This window comes from Lissotriton helveticus, chromosome 1_1, assembly GCF_964261635.1.
Source record: "Lissotriton helveticus chromosome 1_1, aLisHel1.1, whole genome shotgun sequence".
Lineage (NCBI taxonomy): Eukaryota > Metazoa > Chordata > Amphibia > Caudata > Salamandridae > Lissotriton > Lissotriton helveticus.
The window spans coordinates 1,661,220,310-1,661,242,595 of NC_136057.1; the positions used below are offsets into that span (position 1 = coordinate 1,661,220,310).

The 22,286-nt window shown below is 40.2% G+C and overlaps 1 protein-coding gene across 2 annotated transcripts in view; it reads right to left on the reverse strand.

Annotated features, from left to right (window-relative positions):
• Positions 1-22,286, reverse strand: part of LOC144830219 (retinol dehydrogenase 7-like) — a 193,643-nt gene that overhangs the window by 69,096 nt on the left and 102,261 nt on the right. For both annotated transcript variants that reach the window (XM_078688894.1, XM_078688893.1), the window contains exon 2: positions 16,319-16,663. In XM_078688894.1, the coding sequence (XP_078545020.1) occupies positions 16,319-16,634 (316 nt within the window). In that variant the 5' untranslated portion in view covers positions 16,635-16,663. The remainder of the gene's footprint in view (positions 1-16,318; positions 16,664-22,286) is intronic.

Consider the following 22,286-nt stretch of genomic DNA (forward strand, 5'->3'; position numbering starts at 1 on the left):
ACTGTTCCTGATTTATTGTGAACAGAACAAGGGAGAGAAGAGGGGAGATAAAATAAATGATGGAATAGAATGCACGTAAGCTACACCCCATTTTTGTTTCGGATCAAAATATAGGTCCAATCCATTATTCTAGGCACTTAGGTGCAAAAGACTAGAATGTACGGCGTTTATGCAACATGCATGACACAGAGAGAACGTGAGCCTGTGTTGGACTTGATGGTCACAGGTTCAAATGTTGCTAGGTCTCCTCCACCTTTCATCATTCTGAGATGGATAAAATGGGAAACATCCTTTACGACGCAACTTTTACCACGCAGTGCCTTTACAACGCAGGTTTTTCAACGCAAGTCATTACAACGAATTGCGCTGGGGGGCGCTCTAGGATAGGTAATAGTTTAATTTACTATCCAACACCTTCCCTACTATCCACGGGGATTGGAATAGTAAATTAAACTATTCACTATCCAGCACCCCCCCAACGCAAGTCGTTGTAACGACTTGCGTTGAAAAACCTGCATTGTAAAAGCATGCGTGGTAAAAGCATGGATTGTAACAACATACATCCGGATAAAATGAGTACCATTAAGTTAGGGGAACAATAAAGATTTTTTATTTAGCGCCAGAATACCATTCTGAGTGAACGTGCGCTTTACAAAAGTACCATATTATTTTAAAATAAGCTATGTTTTACTTACAATTAAAGACAACACATGTGTCTGGATATTGAGTGATGTTGAAGGGTTACTAGATTTTGTCTCGGTCTGCCTTCAGAAGTAGCACTCCTGGCCGACCAAAGATTCTGGGCGTTGAGCCAGGCAGAAAAGAGACATCCTGTGGTTAGTAACGAACAGGAGATTGAGGGAGTTCATGTAAAAATATGTATGTATACAGTTGGAACACAGAGAGCTGTGTAAAGAAAAATAAATTGCCTAGGATCACACGATTCGGTAAAGGGGGCGGCCGAGATTAAATTAAGTATTTTGAGTTTCATGTTCTGCAGTTTAGTGACTGGGTATGTGTGTGTATATATATATATATATATATATATATATATGTATATATATATATATGCATGCATACTTCGCTCCCTTGTGACAACTGTACTGTTTAAGATAAAGTAAGCTAAGTGTACATGGATACACGTACATTTAATTTTATTTTTTTGTTCTTCCCTGCGTCCCCAAGAAGTGATCAAGGCGTAAAGCTGAAACGCGTTGCTGTGTGCCTGCAAATAAAGAAATTTTGCAACGTACCTCTGGTGTTGTCCGTATATCTTCTTAATTGAGAAGGTAGTTAGCTGCAATATATATATATATATATATATATATATATATATATATATATATATATATATATATATATATATATATATATATATATATATATATATTCAATCGATCCTCACGCAGAAACGAAGGGATGACAAGCCACACCAGCCGGGTACGGTTTCCAATTTTTCTTTATTGGGCACAACGAAGACGCGTTTCGAGCGCACAGGCTCTTGGTCACATGACCACCACGGACATTGTACTGTGTTTATGAAAAACAAACAATAGAGATGGAAGAGAGACTCTGTGTTTAGGTCACACAGAGTTCCCAATTGTGCCCCTACAGATGATAATATTGAAAAAACGTTCATTTGTGGATAAAAGCGTAGGGCACAATTCCAATTTTGTGTGATTTATGCAATGCATTACCTTGTTTTAATGTGAATAGTTAGTAGAAAATTAAGGGTATAGTACCCAAGTTAAAGGAGGTGAAATTCAAAGAATGTGGAAGACAGTGTTAGACAGAGACTAACAATTAGTTCATAAAGATTATTGCATATGTGACATACAATCATTTTTGTTATGTAAAGAGATACAGGGATATATAAAGGTAATAATATCATACGTAAAAAAGTATCAATGAAGGGATAAATCTATGTATAAGAGCAGTATATATATATATATATATATATATATATATATATATATATATATATATATATATATATATATATGTATATATATATATATATATATATATATATTGCAGCTCTAATTCTTCCATTGTCAAACAAAGAATTCTCTGCACTCCCGGGGTATATTTTCAAAAAGGTTGCTTTATTTTAGACAAGACAGACGCCCTCGCGTTTCGGCATTCAGCCTTTCTCAATGTCAATGACCCTAGGACATCGTCATGTTTTTAAACACACCTTAAGGTAGAGGAAGGACTACCGGCTGGCTAACTATAGCCAGCGCCATTTTAGAGTGGTGAATATTTACAGTGATGTAATCAACTTACAAGCACATTCTATATTATTTAAAACATGCTTAACCACCCTTGGCATAAATATTATCGAGAAGTGATTGTACACAGATTGTAATTGCATCACATGTACACTTTTTGTACTTGTTGTCGATTAACATATTTTGCCATTAACAAAAAATTAAGCTGTGTATCGGCAATTCTCCTTCCCCACCTATATTCAAGTCTGTTTATCCTAGACATAAACAAAATCAACCATACATTATTTACAATTACTATACATTTTTATACATTTTGTTCATTGTTTTTACTAATATTTTATCGTTGCCACAAATCTTTAAATCGAATTCATCAATTTCATAATATTGCAAATAGAGGACCACCAAGGTTATTCATGACTTCATTTCTCTTATGCCTTCATACCAATCATTAAACTTCAATCCAAAAGTGAAAATATATACGCAAATGAACAAATGAACAAACAAACAAACAAGGTGCCAATTTCATTTCGGAAAGTTCCACTTCTGATAGTCTCTATGTACATATATACATATATACACTCCTATCCACAGATCTTCAGATTACGATCTATTTTTCAAATATTACAGTTGCAGTTTGCAGATTACAACTTATTCATGTACCAATGTGTACCATCATGTCCTCGCCACTGTTCATGCCCCATGGTGTTTTTGTGTGGAGGTCGATGATATATCTAGACTCCAACCTACGCAGTTTCTTAAGTCTGTCCCCCCCTCTGATGTTATCGGGGACTGAGTCTAGACCATAACATAGTAACTGATTACGGTCACTCTTATGCTTTTCTGCAAAATGTCTTGCAACAGGGTACGCTTGGTCCACCTTATCAATTGCTCTCATGTGCTCCAGTATCCTGATTTTGAATGGATGTACTGTACTGCCAATATACTGGAGCCCGCAGTGACTGGGTATGTGTGTATATATATATATATATATATATATATATATCTTAGAAGCAAGAAGAAGCCAAGCTGCCGTCCCGGGTCCCCAGGAAGAACAGAAGACTCCACGATTCCAAAATCAGGCAAAGGATTATTTATTAAGCAGCGCTTAACAAAAGCGAAAACTGACGCGTTTCGGGCGGATGCCCTTGATCACAGTCAATTGTAAACCCCTCACACCTGAACTTTTGAATTGCTCGTGCATACCATGTGACACCTATAGATACTGAAAACATACTATGATTACGTATTTGATGGCATGAGTTCGGGGAGAGGGGAAGCAAGACACATATAAATGACGTGACTATAGCGTCCCTGACACAAATAAATATCTGAATAAATTCATATCAATTTTCTGACAAAGTTCTGTCTGCATAAATGCTTAGTGACATAAATTTCCAAATGTTAAAAAGGGCAGAATTGTGTTAATCATAGTCTGTACAAATACTTGATGAATAAGTTGATTGTAAAATTACAGCCTATGTTATATTTACATACTGAAGTCTAAGCATACTCTAAATAATACATAGATAAAAAGTACAGTTCATATATATACACATAAAAGAATATCTGTAATTCATGTATATACATTATATCACTATCCATTATTGTTATGGACATACGTTATAGAAATTATGTACCATGTATATGTATGCTGGAGATACTATATTCAGTGGATAACAACTTAATAAATACTGTGCATATATACAAAAACGAAGCATTTTTACCCTATTTGCATATTAGTGGGGACATCTATATATCTCGATGGCAACCCCACCTCGGTGCACTTAGTGAGGGGACATCTAAAATGCGATGGCGACCCCTTGTTTCCCGAACACATTTCCTACGTCTAATAGTAGATCTTCCAAAAATTTATATGGATAGTGTGCCCAACATCTAGTGAGTGTAATATGTGAATGAAACGTTGACGAATAGATTCGTTAAGCAATGTTTCATTTAAATGTTTTATTTATATATATGACCTGACTCATCTAAAAGAATGATGGTAGGTTTAATTCTAAGTTCAAAATGTGAAATATATACATGGGGCAAGATGAGGGAAAAAAAGGATTGATAATGAACAGAAAAGGGGATGTGAAATAAATATATTAAATTAACTAAGTAAATCAGTATGTTAACATGAGATGGAAGGCGGACTGAAATTTAAACCAAATAATATATATTATTATAAGTCAACACAGATGTCAGATCAAGGCAACTATATACAAGATACAGTGACTTATAAAAAGTGATATAGGTCCTCCGTGGTGTTCAAACCATTTGGGACCTTAGTGTCGAGCTCTAGTATCATTCTCGATTCCAGTTGGCGAAGTAACTTGTCTCTGTCTCCTCCTCTGCGGGGACGGGGTACAGAGGTTAGAACATAGTAGCTGAGACAGTCCAGATTATTACTATGCACATTTTTAAAGTGTCTCGCCACTGGATAGGCATTGTCATTATTTACAATTGCTCGGAGATGCTGCAAAATCCTGACGTGCACTGCGAGCCGGGTACTCCCAACGTACCTCAGGCCGCACGTACACGCCAGGACATATACCGCATATTCCGTTCTGCAATTGAAATTGCCTTTGATCTGGATAGGAGTAGGACTGAAAGGTGTCATATAGGTGCTGGTGTTTGCACCAAACTTGCAGGCCCGGCAACTAGAGCATTTAAAGAAACCCTGACGCTGTGGGAACCAGGGTTTCTGTTTGAGGATTTCAGGAAATGCATTGGTAACATGGTTGCGAAGAGTGGGCCCTCTCCTGAAAGTGATTCTAGGATTCTCAGGGAGCTCAGGAGAGATGACATTGTCTGTTTGTAGGATTGGCCAGCTCCTAGTGAGGATTGATCTGATTTTCCTACTCTGGCAACTGTACGGTGTAATGAATCTCATCTCTGATTTCTCAGGAGCCATTTCAGTTGATGGACTCCTGATATTTTGCTGGAGAAGGCAGTCTCCAGGCTTTTTATTAACTTTCTGAACTGCCCTTTTCAGAGTATCAACATGATACCCTCTCCTTCTGAACCTACTCAACGCTTCAGTAGTGCATCTCTCTAATTCATCCTCACTGCTGCAGATTCTTTTAAGGCGGAGCAGTTCTCCATAGGGGATGTTTTCAATTGTGTGATGCGGGTGTGCACTACTGGCGTGCAAGGTTGAATTACCCGCCGTGGCTTTTCTATGAAGAGTGGTCGCAATTTTGCCTGATTTATGATAAACCCTCACGTCTAAAAAATCAACTGATTGATCACTGATATGATGGGTAAATTTTAAGTTGTAATCATTATCATTAAGTTGATCAATAAAGGCAAGCGCACTCACTGCATCCCCTCTCCAAATTAAAAACACATCATCTATAAATCTTACCCACATCTGAACATTTTCTACAAAGGTATTATGGTGTGTTCCCATGAGGACCTGCCTTTCCCAAAAACCCACGTGGAGACACGCGTAGCTCGGGGAAAAGCAGGCCCCCATTGCCACCCCTCTCTGCTGTAGATAAATATCCTTGCCAAATATATATGTACATGCATACTTCGCTCCCTTGTGACAACTGTACTGTTTAAGATAAAGTAAGCTAAGGGTACATGGATACAAGTACATTTACTTTTATTTTTTTGTTCTTCTCTGCGTCCCCAAAAAGTGTACTAGATTTTCTGTTGTCTGGATGTTTGCACAGATAAGCTCAATATTATTGTCTTCATCACATCTTGTCTGGTTAGAAATAAAAGATAAATAAGAATAAAATATAACAGAGGAGTACATTTAGATACCGTAAATTTAATTTAAAGGCAGACAGCCATGTGTCCATTATGATATTAAAGCTGCAACAACTTTCAGCAATGCCTGAAGGGGCTGCTTAAAAATAAAATAGGCAAAATAAGCGCCACAATTGAGGAAAATAAATAAATAAATAAGAGAAAGTAAAAATAGTTTTTTGCCCATGGATCACCCTGTTTTCACTCACAAATATTCCAATGTTCTGACCGCCACCTAAAATATAAGATTGCCATCTTCACAAGCAGACATATATAGAATGCCACTAGGTATATTGCATTCTTGAAGGGTTTTGCCCACTTAAATGGCACAAGGAGAAGTACTATATTATATGTCTATTTAAAAGAAATAATGTGTATAAATGTTTTTCATTTCTAGGTTTTTCAGAGTTAAAGAGAATATTGTTGTAACAAATTAGATTGTAAGGTGGATTGTGCTAAAATGCATTCTAATGCAGTGCATTCACCAGGGACTACAAAAGATGGATAATATATAGTAAGATTCAATTTATATATTAAGGTTTAGTAATGAGAATATGAATATATGCCAATACAGAAGGACAGTGTGCATTGAATAACAGTGCTTCGTATTATAATGTTCTAAGGATACAGTGAGTACGGATTTAATATGTCTTTTAGTATACAGGTGTAGTATTTAAGGGTGCTTGCAATTAGATTTCAAGGCTTAAAGTATTGGCACAGTTTTGACAACTATGAGTATTTTAATTCCCAGAGGTGTTACTGTGACAGAGATTTCCAACTAGGTTTGCTGTTAGGACAAGCTTTAGTACAACGTTTTAATTCTTCTCTTGCTTTTGGAGATAATGGATTTCTTTTTTAAGTGTCGTACAGGGATGCCAATATAATTTTTAGGTTCTTTCCTTCATTTCGAGTTCCTTTCTTACCTCAGCTGGCAAACATCCAGCATACATCATTAATAGCACAATTATTGCGAGCCCTGTTATTAAAGAGAGTTTCAATTGTAGAATGCACTGCACACACCTCCTCCAAGGACTATGTATCAAGAGGTAAAGAATTTATTGATGCGGATGATAAAAAGAAAAGAGAATAGCATTAACTGATTGTGAGCACACAATGGTTCAAATTGCTTCTACTCCACAGGATATCAAGATATAAAGGTAAAGGATGATGATATGTACTATGTCCCTAAGTATATTATTGGAAGCAGTGGAAGAAAAGGAAGAATGGAAAAGGGGAGGATGAAGGCAAACAGGAATATGGAAAGGCCCAAATGGAAAGATATGTTTTCCAACAATAATGCTTGCTCCCATGGCCCGACTTTTTCATGGTTCATCATTTGTAGGAGACATGATGGGATGATCGGACTGTTTTTCTAAATGGTGGTACACAGGTTAAATTGGAAAGAGTACTTCCACTGCCCCAGGGCACTTCATTTGCCCACATGAAATAGACTTCATCAACATACCCCCCTACTAAAACTACAAGTACGTGTTGGTTATTGCATGCATGTTCAGCAAATGGACTGAGGTATACTAATCCAAGAACAGTAATGCACAAACTGTTGCCAAATGCCTCCTGAAGGAGTTAATTCCCCGCTTTTAAGTTCCTATGCTTTTAGGTTCTGACAATGGACCGCCGTTCATCTCACACGTGATTGAGGGGTTGTGCAAGGGGCTAAGAGCTACACAGAAACAACATTGTGCCTATCATCAACAAGCACAGTGCGATGTTGAGGGAAAACACTGGGGGGCATATTACCAACGATTAGCGATATTTATCGCTAACTAGGCTTAGCAACGATTTTTTTATCGCTAAGCATAGCCGGAAATTATCGCTGAGATAACGTGCTATTAGCTACGTTTATCTCCAAAGCGATAATTTTTCCGGCGATAGCGTGAATATCGCTGAGAATACAGCGATATTCACGCATTAGCGACTAAATGCTCTTAGCCATGTTATCCACCTCCCATTGGATAACATGGCTAAGAACTGGTCTGGGCAGGCGTTAGTTTTTGGCGATATTCACGCTTAGCGCGAATATTGCCATCGCTAAGCCTGCCTTGCTAATAGGCGTTAGCGGCGTTAGCGACTGCTTTCAGTCGCTAACGGGTTGGGACCGCCCACTTTGCATGTTATCGCTAACATGCAAAACGGGCCCCAAACTGCTCTCTATCGCTTCAAAGCTGTCGCTAACATCAGTTAGCGACAGCTTGCTAATTGGGCGATAGTATTATCGCCGCTTAGCGTCCGAAAACGGCCGCTAAAGCGGCGAAAATAGCATATCGCCAGCTTTGATAATATGCCCCTGAGTGTTGAATAATAATATAGGGAAGATTTGTGCATCCGCTGAACTGACCTGGATTGATGCACTACCACTTGCTCTCATGTCCATGAGGAGCACTGCAAAGACTAATATGGTTAGGTGCTTTAGGGCCTTCCTGAAGAAGGAACACCAGCAGCATATGGCCTCCAGCCAGGTGACTGGGTCCAGATAAAAGATCCCACCAGACAACACTGCCTCTGGCTAGGTGACATCCTGGATCCACAGCTCCCACACCAAGAAAGGTGCAGGGCCAGACAAAGGTGGGCAAGCTCAACCTGCACCAATAGTGTCATCTGAGGTACCCCAGAGGTACAATATTCGCTCCAGTAGACCAGCATAACAAAGAAGGATTAGATGAGAGGCAGATCCCTGCTCACCGCAGGCCAGGCCTCCGACAGTAAGCTCAATTTGACAGAGGCAGATTCCTGCTCGCTGCAGGCCAGGCCTTCACCAGGAAAGTGCAACTCAACTGAGGCAGCTCCCTGCTACGCAGAGCAGGCCAGGCATTTGGATACTATCTTCCAAGGACCCCTACGTTCTATTCAGGTGCTAGTGACTGACTTCCTGGATCCATGGTTCTCATACAAAGAAAGCAGTGTCTCTGCCACAACCAGAAAACCTACAGAGCCTTCCCCTGCTTCACATCCAGGACAGCCTCATTACAACCTGCGTCCCATGAAAAGCACCAAGTGGGAATGGTATTCCAAGCCCAGCCTGAAGGGTTGCAAGTGCTCCATACAGCAGATAAAGGAAGAGTGTGTAAACGGACCCCAACAATACATCAACTAAAAACGTCTGGAAAAATGAATGCCCCAGCCCCTCAGTCTACAAGTTGTGACAACAAGGCGTCTTTACCTTCTTCATCACGTTGTTTTCTTCATATGCCTAGGTAATAGAAGGGCTTGAAAACCTCTCAAAGTACTTGAAGACAGGCACCAACGGTTACTTTTTCTGTTTACAGATATGATCACTGAAGCTCAGCATAATTTTTCAACAACATTTTTGAAAAGAGTAAAAGTACAGCAGAAGATGAGACATTCTTCCAACTCGTCAATCAATCAATCAATTCGTCTTTATTCAACCATATTAAAAAGGATCATAAAAGCACATATAAATAAATCACAGTTAAAACTAATTTCATAATTCTGTCTTAAAAAGATACAAATAATTGATCACAATTTCTAAGATAAAGACGAAAGTGCATAAAATATTAAAAGCCTTTTCATGTACTAACTTTGGGTACTTAGGTTGTCATTTTTACATACTCAATGGCCTATACGCTGAACCTTTCCTCTTCCTCATGCAAGCCCACAGGAATGACGCAACTGAATAGCAAGCCAGAGGGTCAAATGTATTTTCAAAAAGTATAATGTTACCCGGCACTGCTTAAAATTAATTTTCTTTAAAATTGGTTTAAGATAGACTTTCCTTTCCCTCTCGTATAGGCTGCAGAATAGGACTATGTGCAATTCTGTATGAGGTGATAGAATATCACAGGGGCACAAACTTAAGTCAGCATGATTATATGTTTTTTCCAGATAGCCTAGCATTAAAGGTATCAAGTTAGTACGAAACCTTAATAATATAAATCTATGTTGCATCCTGTTTACATTAGTTAAATAGGAAAAGTCTCCTCCAGTTAGAGGTGGGTTGAGGCTATATGCCCAGACTGCATAGTTCTCATTTTGTTGTACCCTTCGTTTGTACTTGGTCATCGACATTAACACATCACTCACTCGCTGTTTGGAAACCTTCTTACAGGGTAGGGGGTCTTTAAAAAGTTTGTGGAGACCAATATCCCTTAGCCGTGACTCTACATAGTTGAGCCACCTAGACCTCTCCCATTTGTCCATTGCCAAACAGCTCCTTAATATTGACTGGTACAATGGAACTGTATCTCACCTCCCAATTGAATGCCAGAGGAGGAGTGGGGCTAACTGGATATAGTCTGAAATATTTTATGTCCAGTTCCAAGTGTAAAATACCATTTGAAAAGGAGGAAGGTAAACCCACTACAAATTTAAAGAATGCATTTTCAATAGTTTGTAGTGGTGTCTTTGCTGCCATACCCCACACCCCAGCTCCAGAGAGCGCTGCTGCTTTAACTCTAGCCTGATAGATGTTTTTTAGCGATGTTAGAGGTGTAGCCCCCAATTTTCTGGCAAAACCTTTTAAGGCAACGATACCCCCCTCTCCATCAGCATCTTTATTCCCTCCATTAATTTTGGCCACAACAAATCTTTGTCAAAGAGGATACCCCGATAGTGAAACGAGTTGACAATCTCATTTTTTTGCACCCCTGCACCGAAGTGCGGTACCTTTTCTTTCTTTGTAGCCCCTGCTATTAGTACAAACGACTTGGATTGGTTCACTTTCAACTGAAGTGAATCCATAAAGGAGACGTATGCAGTAATCAGCCTTTGTAACCCAATCCCTGTTCTGGCGATTAAAACCGCATCATCTGCGTAAGCCAATAAAGGTAGCATTTGATTATCAAAAAGGGGAACATCCCTACTAGTAGACACTGTCAATGCCTTTTCAACTCAGTTTGTGTGTACTGAAAAAAGAAACTGGGCCAATACACAACCCTGCCTTACACCCCAGGAGATTATAAAAAAAAAAGTGTGAAATCTCCATTTTTGGTGTAACGCACTGATGCAGTTGAATTTGCATATTATTGCCTGATAAAATTTAATATGGCGGGTTCAACCCCCATCGTCTCCATTATGGACCGTAACTTGTCATGGACTGCGCAATCGAATGCTGCCCTAAGGTTCATGAAGGCCATGTATAATTTGCCCTCCTTCATTCTGGTATACTTTTCTATGATCAGTGCTAAGTTTAGACACTGATCTACAGTCCCCCTTCCCTGCTGGAAGCTGTACTGGGCATGGCTCAAGATCTTATTTTCTCTTCCACAATCCTCTAAACGAGAAAGGAGAAGGCGGCCCATAGGCTTTGAAGTTGTATCCAGCAGGGAAATAGGTCGGTAGTTTTTTGGGTCTGCTCTATCCCCTTTTTTGTAGATAGGTACTATCAACCCTGTAGACCACGAAGGGGGGGGAGCTACCAGTACTATACTATTTAAAAGTTGTACCTGGGTGTGACGTAAAAATATTTTCAAAACGTAGTACCCATGCCTCCTCCTCAATGTGTGTGTCTAGAGATGGATCTTTGGGGGTCTTAAAGTAAGGCGCATTTACCAGCTTCCAGAACTCAAAACTGTTTCCAGATTTAGCTGCTTCATCCAGATTTTCTCATAGGTCCGCCCTAATTTCCTTTTCTCTTTTTTTTCTTGCTAATTTATATGTGGCCCTCAATGTTCTTATTTCTTCATAGTTCCTTGGCTTGCCTTTTAGAGTGTATAGCAGAGCCTTCCTAGTTTTTGAGCAAATAGGATCAAACCAGCTCCCACCTTTGCCTCTATTTAGCGCTTTTGTTTTTGTTAGGGCTGATTTTATATTTCCCAAGATATTACAGAAGGCTGTTACAACTTAATCTCCTTGAACGTCTAGGTCTAAACATAGATACATAGCTTCTTGGGTATTATCTATGATTTTTGGGACCAACTTGATCTTGTCAATATGTGCCCATTTGAGCTGTACCCCATTTTTTCTAGCCACAATAAGTGTATCCACATTACTTCTCTGCTGTCTCTCAGGTACTAGTACATTCAATTTCATTGAAACTATGGCATGGTCACTAAAAGTTGTGAAGATGGTGTCTACCTTTGCAACCCTTGCGATTAGAGGGGCTGTCAAAAGTATGTAATCGATCGTTGAACCCACCCCATTTCTTTGGAAGGTTTCCGGGAGGATATCTAAACTAAGATCTGGGTCCCGGGTTATTTCCATATTTAGAGAAGCTTGTAGCTTATTTAGGCCATTATCATAGTCACTGTGGACAAAATGTTGTATGGGATTACCCCGCATATTGTCGAGTCCACAAACATGGGCTATATTATGGTACAGGGATGTATGTTAAAATCCCCTAACCATATAATGTTTGTGTTCTGAGACTTGTTCCTATATACGATGTCAGATATGGCTTTGCCGAGTTCACCCACAATCGTATGCATTGTTGGGCCAAATCGGTTGTTATAAAAATTTACTAAGACCCATATACCTTCCTGCTGTTTTTCCAATACCAGAATATGCACATTTTGGTTCGGTTGTAGAATTTTTTTTACTTTTACCACTAGGTCATTCCTAATAAAGTTCAAAATGACACCCTTTGCCCTCCCAGAAGTAGATGGAATTGCTTCACTCTGAAAGGATCTAAAACCGTTAATGAAAATCGGGTCCAGGGCCCATGTTTCCTGAAAGCATACTGTTTCCTGATCGTGCCATGACTGTAGCCAATTGGTATCAGTCAACGTGTGGGCAATGCCAGCCACATTCCATGAGGATATTTCCATACGTTTCTTTGTTTCTCCTGTTGTGTAACAAGTAAGTGTGGACTAGGTGCCTGTGGAGTAAGTGGCTGTGAGCTCTCCATGTTTACCGGGGTTTTGGGGGATTGCCTTTTTGGGATCTTCTGTGTGCTTGTGCATACTGACTGTAGTCAGTCACAAGCCACAAGGTCGGAGAGGGGCGCGTATCTGTTCACTAACCTCCAGTCCGTAGTCCCACTATTTCCCCAGGGTTGGCTCTCTACTGATCTTTCCTTGATTTGTAAATGTCCCGCAGATCTTAGTAGTGTGGGTGGTCTGTAGAAAAATCCTAGTGGTAAGGCAATAATGTGTGAGTTTCTCATATAAACGTTACCCAAGAACTCCAGAATGAAGCCAGAAACAAATTTGCTTTTAAAGTTTAAAACCACACAGTCTCCCGTCAAATGTTTCCTAGCTGGGCCCACCCATGATACTCTTCTTCCCATGATTAACTGGTTTCCAATATTCCTGCCTGTAGCCCCCACCATATCCAAATTTTGGTTTAACCAGTGGAGAGATTTTGACATTAATTGTGTTGTTGATTCTATTTGTCCCTCCCGTAATGGTGGGACATTCCCCAACACTAAGGCCAAGGGAGCTGCTGCTGGGGGTAAATGTAGAATCTGTGCCTCATTTACCTGGTAAGTCAAGTCAGAGCTTCTTTCTTTCGCCAAGCAATCCTGTTCGCCCTGCCCTACCAGTGTACTATTCTGGCCTATAGAAAATATGTTAGAGTTTACCGCTTCATGGCTTGTTGTGTCAGCCACTTCTGTCGAATTTTTTGTACTGGGAGACTTTGTGTTGCAGGGGGACAAACGGCTGATTTTAAGTGGAGCTGCATTAGAAGTTGTTGCCTCTCGATTTTCACTTGCCTGTTGAACCCTATTTACTAAAACAGGGAGTGTGTTTGGCATCATTGTACTGCTGCCGAATCTTGTTCCAGGCTTGTCCTCGGGGGTCGATCTTACTGTCACGGTGCAAGTTTTTAGAACTACCTCTAGTGCATGGGAGTTTTCTTTGGTATGAAGTTCTATGGCTGTTAACTTTTCCTCTATCTGATTTAATTTTAGTGATATATGGTTTAGCATTGTATAAACCAAAGTTTCTAATCTCTGCCACATAGGTTCAGTCATCAGGGAGCAGGAAACCATGTCTCCTGCCTCTGTTCATCACCACCCCCTTTTCTGAATCACTTTTTCTCTTTACAGCAGTGTCAATACTACTCTTTGGGAGTCCTTTCTTCGCAGCACCCTTGATGAAACTCTTTGCGAGGTGCCTGTCAAGTCAATGTCCTGAAGTGTAGGTACTATGCTGGTGGCTTCTTCCGTGATCAAGTCTCTTAGCAGTTGCTCAATTGGGTTACGATTTGGAAATTTCCCCCTCCCCCCAAAAAAATATTCTTTTCTGATTTGGGGGCTCCAGTGATAATCGGTGTTCCATTATCTCAATTTCATGTGCCAGGACTGACGTAGCCCTTGTCAGGAAAGAGTCAAATGTCCCCACTATGCTTGTGCCCCCACGGGGACTTTGGCCCTCTCGTTTGCTCATCTTAACTAGTCACACTAGCCACACATACCAACGATTAGAACAATGCCTCAAGACTTTCAGAACAATAAGAAAATATGACAATGGGTGCTACTAGCAGTATTGACCCCCATTACTGTCAATATAATGACTACGCTCTTTATAAGTGTATTATGATCACAGTGCTATACCTGAGATATTGCTTAAATGACACAGATATATTGTACCAAACTGAATAAATAGCCATTGATAAAGATGGGACAAGGGGACAGTTGAGAGGGCAGGATGTTATGTTTGCACACACTGGACTACAGACCCAGAAAGCAGCATGTGTTACAATGTCATACATGTCTCTAAATATGTGGGATGTGTCCTAATGAGTGATATGCTCTTCAGCCAGCACACCATGTCCATAGCAGTTGCTCCTCCTGAGAATAGCAGCATTAGCACGGGGAGAGCACGGATAGAACAAGGAATGTGAATAATGTAGCACTTATAGAAGTTGTAGAAGTAACAATAGGACTACACTAAATGTAAGAATTTTTGTTAAAAAAAAATAAGAAGAGGAGGGAATAAAGCAGGGTCTATTTTTCCCCCAGTCCATTTCTGACCACACCTGAGGCATGAGACCCTGATAAGCCTCCACCAGCCAGCATAAAAGCAATCTGTTAAGTTGACCAAACTGTCCCAGCTGTTCTTTTTCTATGAATAGGCCTCAAAGTGTCTCTCTCACACCACATCTCCTCAGCGAGGCCCAGCTCCCCCGGGGCCCTCACTACCTCGATGTGCTCTTCTTCGCTTACACCCATTTAGATACCACAAGAATAGGGAACTTCCCGAGCTAAAAGAGACATCAGGCAATACATGATGGTGGGGGCCACCTGCCATCTGTCATCTTTCATATTACTGTATCTGTTGCTAGCTTTAATGTAACAAAAACATGCCATTTATATCTTTCTAAATGTTCCACTTTCCTATAAATGTTTCCCTGAAGTGACGCAAATCCTGTTAAATAGATGTTCAATTTCATTATGATTCATGGTCAAACTTCCTGTGACCTTTAGAGAAGCTTTTTGTAGCGTGGGTGGCACTTCTATTTTAATAAATATTTCCCGCAGTGACCAAAATGCGTCATGTCCTATAGGTCAAAGGCACCTGATAATGTTGTCATTTTGTGGTCAATAGTTCATCATTGAAAGAGTATAAAGATCTGCTCCTTAGTTCATTCGACTGACTACCCTGCTGCAGGTCACTGACACCTGTGTGGTTTCCTTAAGCCATCTGTCGAGCATCTCTGGCTGAAGCTCTAATTGCTTATTGTACTTTGAAATGGTCTCTTTCTCTCTCCTCTGCATTGCCCTTATTCTAAAACATTGTTGCAATTGCAAAGCAATAATGGTTGTTCCTCCTAACTTAACATTTGCATTCCTAGCATTGCAGTCATGTGTATGCTGCATGAAAGTATTTCCACTGATTTAAGATATATTTGCATTGCATGAGTTTGTTCTTCACTCCAGAAATGTGTCTTTAAATGCTAAGACATTGGTAAGACTCCCAGGCTCATTATTGAATCTTAAAAGGGGTTCTTCTTTCATATAAATCAGAAAGCTATTTTTCTCTATCGTTTACACGTCTATTTTGTCATAATTTTGCAGAAGCACCCCCTAAAATTAAGCTGCCTTATTGCAGTGCCCCAGGACCTTGAAATTTCACCCTTTCATTGCCTATAAATGTACTTTGAAATTGTAAATTCTTGCATGGTTAATTTTCTCATTTAAGGGTTTGCCTTCTAGGCACTTGAGCGTCATAAACATGTATTCTTGTGTTGCTATTTCTGCCTGATTACAATTGTAGTTCTAAATAGTCTTTCTGGAGCTAATGAATTGATGAATATATTCTCTGCTGTGTTCATGATTTGATGAATAAAAGTGCCACTTCAACATAAGACCTTTGTTTCACATCCGTGTTCATTATTTTTAGATAAGCAACGATTGAGTGGCCCGTGACCACACCTGAAGGGAAATAATTACCCTCCATCACAGTACTCACCTTTGTCTCCCACTTGCTCCTTAACCCACTCTGCCATGGCGGCCACGCTGTCTCTGTTGGTGACGTCCATGATGATGGTCTGCAGCCTCTGGGAGGTGGCCTCCTTCAGCTGCTCTGCACCTTTCTGGGTAAGGCATGTCGCAAGCACCCGCATCCCAAGCTGGTCCAGCTGCTGAGCCACTTTGTTCCCAAATCCAGAGTCACAGCCGGTGATCAGCACATACTTATCTGAGAGATTTTGGACGGTCTGCCTCTCCCGGTACCAGCGGAAGAGAAAGTATAGGCCCAAAAGCCCTGCCAGATACAACCACATCATAGTGTCTTCTTAGACTAAAGATGTAAAGCCTGGGAAAGGGAAAAGAAGAGTCTGGTGATTGAAAAAGTTCTGTACATGAATCAAATCCTAAAATCACCAGCTATAACTGAACAACATTGCCGACTGTCTTGCTATGCATGATTTTTGAATTTTTGACGAAGCAGATGACAAGCTGCTGGATAGAGTTGTCACATTTTCACTTTAAAAAAAAACTTAGGGTAAGAGGCAATATTTAAAGACCAGCCTGGATACCTTGCCCCAATTAACTATACTCACAAACCTAGGGTATCCATGGGTCTACAACAATGTTCCGTTTACTGTAAACTCTGAATAAAAAACAACACTGAGATAAACGCCGCAAAAGGAGGAAAAATATTCAATAAATTTACGGATTCCCATCACTCACCAAACCTGGTGATATGCTTCATCATCTGGGTCTCTCCTTTACAGTCACACTGGTGACCCTAAGGGCTACAACCCTATCATAGTGATGGGGAGCTCGAGGATGTTTTAGTATCGTTGTTTAAACTCCTACCAGATAAGACGAAATAAGTGTATGGTAACTAAGTGCAGTGCGTGGGTGAAAAGTGAAGTTAAAATTGAGTTGCGACAGATCCCATATTTATTAATATCTCTTGTAATTCAAATTCAGAACAGTGCAAAAAAGACATTTTTACCAAATAGCTGTCTAAAGTATTAACTTTAGACAGCTATTTGGTAAAAAACTGTAAAAACCTGTGAAAAGATGCACAGTGACGCAAACAGGGACAGTAATCCCTATCTATGATACAGGTCCTCTTGTTATTTAAAAACTCTCTTACAAACTCATTATGAGTTTGCTGGGAGCTCCATCTCCTGCACTATAATGGTCAAATTCTGTTTCCATTTATTGTGCGACAGGAAGGTGAGAGGACAGGAGATGATGTTGAAAAGGTGTTCTCGCAGGCTGATATTACAATACCTATAACAACTGGGGAAACAAACATTTCATGAAGTACTGGAAATGCTTCAGCATAATCATGCACAAGTTAACAAATGGTGGCAACATAAGCATTAGTGTAGCTCCTTGAGGCAAACAGACAGCCTGTATTTTCTAAATGTGTATGTGATGCAGCTTTGGGCCTTGAAGCTCGAAGGACCACACTCTCTGCAGCTTCAGTGCATTAATCATAAGCTGTGCGACCTCTCACTGTAAAAGCGAACCTTATCAAACCTAGTGTCATACAGTGAAATGTAAAAAGTAAACAAACACTATTTAGGAAAAGTAATCATATAGAATAGATTACATTTTGGTTAAAAATTGTACATAGTTGATCATAAAATAGCTGTATGAAGTATGTGTTGCGATGTAAACAGAGACTATCCATTTATCTGAAAATTATATTTTGTTTGTAGCAAAACTTTAGTGATAGCAGTTTTAAAATATACCTGTGGAATTAATTATTTAGCTCTGATGTGAGTTTGGCTAATTAGCCGTAGTGCCACCATGTGTATATCATGCCACATTGTATAATTTTTGGTAGCTCTTTATTGTACTGAATTTTGATCTGTACCATTGGTAGTACATGTGAAGAGTAAGATCACCATAAGCAGTACCTCTGAAATGATACAGTGTGGAGGACCAAATTATGCAACAGGGTTGACTAAATTATGAAGTAAGGAAAGGCAAATAATGCAGCGTAATAAGGCACATTTTGTGATAGTATTACTTTGTCGTTTTTTTCACACTTGTTACCATTATCTGGGGATAGGTTGCTCTTCCGTAGTCATGATCACCATCCAAGTATAGTAATAAGCAACAGAAAAGTGACCAGTCGTCCTTTGTGAAGGGCCTTCAAATGTGCAGCAACATGTGTTGCAGTATTTTGTATCAACTTTTGATCCATTTGAGCTAGAAACATGTATTTAAACATATGTAGATTATGAGTCAGTTAATAATTATGTTGCAAATGCATCAAATCCATAATTCTGCGGAATCAATAATAATGCGGAAAAGACAATTTGCATGATTCCAATAGCCCCGACTATATCCTGGGGATATGCATTATACTGTAACAATAATTTCAGAAATAAAAAGTGCAGGTTTGTAATCCTGCCACACCGATAAAAATAAATTCAGCCCAGCTCAATTTTTACTTGCATTAAAACAGTTATTTTCTTTAGCACAGCATTTGACAGAGAACAGACAGATGCACATATTGTAGGAGGCATTGTAATTCCACTTTATGGTCACTATCCAATGAGGCAAATGCCACTATCTGAATAGTATAATGCATGCCCCATTCTGCAAAATATTACTGTAGGCATCCTGGACGAACTAAACTACATGACACTCTCAGAACCCCCATACAGAAACAGACATAATCGAGGTGCAGAAAGCTGTTCATAGCTCTGGGCCCTGATGCCACTGCACTTGCTGCATCATTGGAAGTTAAACTCCTGTCCCCTCTGCCCCAACACACACCTCCCTACTACAGCTTGCCTCAGACTTGAGCTAGTATTGCCAATGGGTGTTTTTTTTCCCAACATGACCAGTATTTTTATCTCTCGGCCAGTACAAAAATAGGGAAAATCATCAAAAGTCGGTATTTTTCTACCATTTAATACATTATTAAAACTGCCATTATTACAACAATGCACTTTAACATGTATTCTTGAGGTTCCTTGATTACCTCTGAGTGATAATTAGAGTAAACAAAGTGAAAATAAATCACAAGGTTTGGCTGTGGACATGAAGGTGCTTTCTTGTGGCCTCTGCTGCTATGAATGGGAGGGCCAAAGGTCATGGTTGGGTGGGCCTGGCTTGTACCCCTCGCTAATTTTTTCAGTTTTATTTTGGAGAACTGCAGAGGGTATTGTGCTTATGGATATTGATTGTCTTCACTTTGCCCTTTCTCGAAGAACACAGCAGTTCCCTTAAATGCCAGGGATCTCTAACAATGTGAGCATTTTGAAACCAATTTTTTTTTTACATTGATGAGGCCCAGCAGGGTCCCCCAACAACACAGTTTTGTTAAAGAAATTACAAAGCAAGCACTGACAAAGGCAAAAACCTGGATCTAAACACCTGACCCATTGGATTTGCCAGTGCTTTTTATACTCTCACTTCTCTAGTTCAACCACCCTTTTCTCATTTCCCTATTTGAGTCAGTGGGTCTCTGAGGTTGTACTGCAATTCATGACTGTCCTTTTCGAGTCTGGGGTCAATGGTAACCTAAACATTCAGAAACAGGTTTTCTGATGGTCTAGATCCTCTTACGTTAACGCTTCGTAAGATCCTGATCCACAAGAGTCTAACTTCTTGATGGCCACAGACAAATCTACATTCCGCATGATGGTGCTCAAATGCTAGGCATATATTTTCTATGGTGACCAGTGATAGGGATGAATGTTTAAATACACTACGCACACAACACTGGTTTTGGCTGTGGTTGTCTATCTCAATTCCACACGTTTTATTAAACTCCTAAGAATAAAAAACTGATAGACCCCCAAGTTCGCACCTGTAACCTAAAGGCTACATATAGATTTACACAGGAGGTAATCTACCCAACAAATTATCCATTTTAGGGATGTCACGTGATTAAGTAATCACACATCCTTTAAAAAAAAAAAGTCACTTATTTTTTCATGTTAAGCATAAGTGTTGGACCTTACTCTTCCCCATCCTCCGAGTACTTGCACTGAGATTTCTATGTTTTTGTTACATATAGGGGCATATTATCAAGGACCGGTGTTAAAATTATCGCCGTTTTATTGGCAGGAAACTGCTGATAAAACGGCGATAATGGGCTTGATAATACGCCCTTGTTAATTCCCATAGAAGCCCATGTTCTTGTGTTAACGTGGGCTTCTATGGGAATAATGGTCCTATGTAATGAGAACTAATAGCGGTTGTTGTGGTTTGGAACCTGGCCAACTTCATGTGATTAATATTTCTGAGACAATACACTACTGTGGAAGGACCTTGTACCCACCCCCACAGCATGTAACCAAAGGTGCTCCCTTGCCCAGTAACGAGTTGAAGGACATACGTTTTGATGAACTTAGCAAATCAATATCAATATTACTACTAAAAAAACGTCCCTTTGACTTCCGTGTCAGAGACTTATGACCTAGAGACAGCCAGAACAGGCTTCAAAGATTCAAAGACTGTTGCAGACAAAATATTCGACGTGCTTTGCCGACATTCTACAAACCCTGTTTAACGATTCAACGACAATTGGTACATTGCACTTTTTTAAGAGTACCGGATCTGGTCTGGTAACTGGGTTTAAAACTGTGTTCAGATTCATAGTCTTTTTTCCACTCCTTATTCTCCAGCATTGTTGGAGGTTTCTCAACCATTCTTTTGCTGATCAGCGGTGGAATTTTCATCTTCTTCCTGATCGAACATGGAAATCAATAACTTTGAGTACACGTATCCAGCTGAACAAAAATGTGGACAAACCATGGCATGCTATTTGGGATATGTGTTGCATTCCATACTAGGTGACAACTGAATGCCAACTTTGCGCAAAGTGAACACTAAGCAGGTAAAACCTATTTTCTGGTTTATGAACTGTCCACCTGCAATAATTCAGGTTTTACCATTGAAGCAGCCCCGTGTGCCTCGTCATGTATTCTCTGGTACAACCCCTGTATACACACCAGAGACAATTTGAATTTGAATTTAAAAACATTTATTCAGCGCACTTTTACCCAGCGGTTTCATGGCGCTATGTGTGATGCAGTGGGCGGCAACAGCAGGGAGAGGTTTAGGCAGGGTAAGCTTGCGCAAATAGGAAGGTTTTAAGATCCTTCCGGAACTGTAGGTAGGAAGGCAATGTGCGGAGGGCAACAGGGAGAGAGTTCCAGAATACTGGAGCAAGGACAGCGAACTTCGCTCCACCCGCCCTCTGTTTTTTAAAACGGGGGGTAACTAGAAGGGCCATATGAGAGGAGCGAAGCTCTCTCCCTGGAAGGTAAGGCATGATAGCAGAGCATATGAATTCAGGGGCAGTACCTGACCTAGCCTGGAAAGTGAGGCAGCCAAGTTTGAAAAGGGCGCGCTCTCTCACCGGCAACCAGTGTAGTGCTTTGAGCAGTGGACTGGCCCGATGGTATTTAGGTAGGCCATGAATCAGGCGGGCAGCCTGGTTCTATACCAACTGCAGGCGGTGGATCGCATAGGCAGGAGCCCCATTATAGATTACGTTGCCATAATCGATACGAGACAGTACCATGGCCAGCACAATAATTTTTAAGGCAGAAAGGGAAAAAAACGAGAAACTTTCCTAATTATTCTAAGGGGAAAAAAACAAGAGGAGACCACTGAACCAATTTGTGAGTGAACAGAAAGTTGTGAATTTAGGAGAATCCCAAGGGTTTTTACTTTAGGCACAGGGAGTGGAGGGGCACCTAGTGACGGGGGCCAAAAGGAGGGGGACTACGGACTGCAACCACCTCCGGTCAAGACCAACTCGGTCTTGTCTGGGTTGAGTTTGAGGTGGTTGCAGTTCATCCAGTCCTGAATAAACGTCATGACTGACTGATCATTCTGGGCGGATGAAGGAGAATGGGAGAGGTTGAAAATTAGCTGGAGGTCATCGGCGTAATTAAACACCGTGACCTCCAGCTGCTGTAACATAAAAATAAGGGGGTAGATGTATA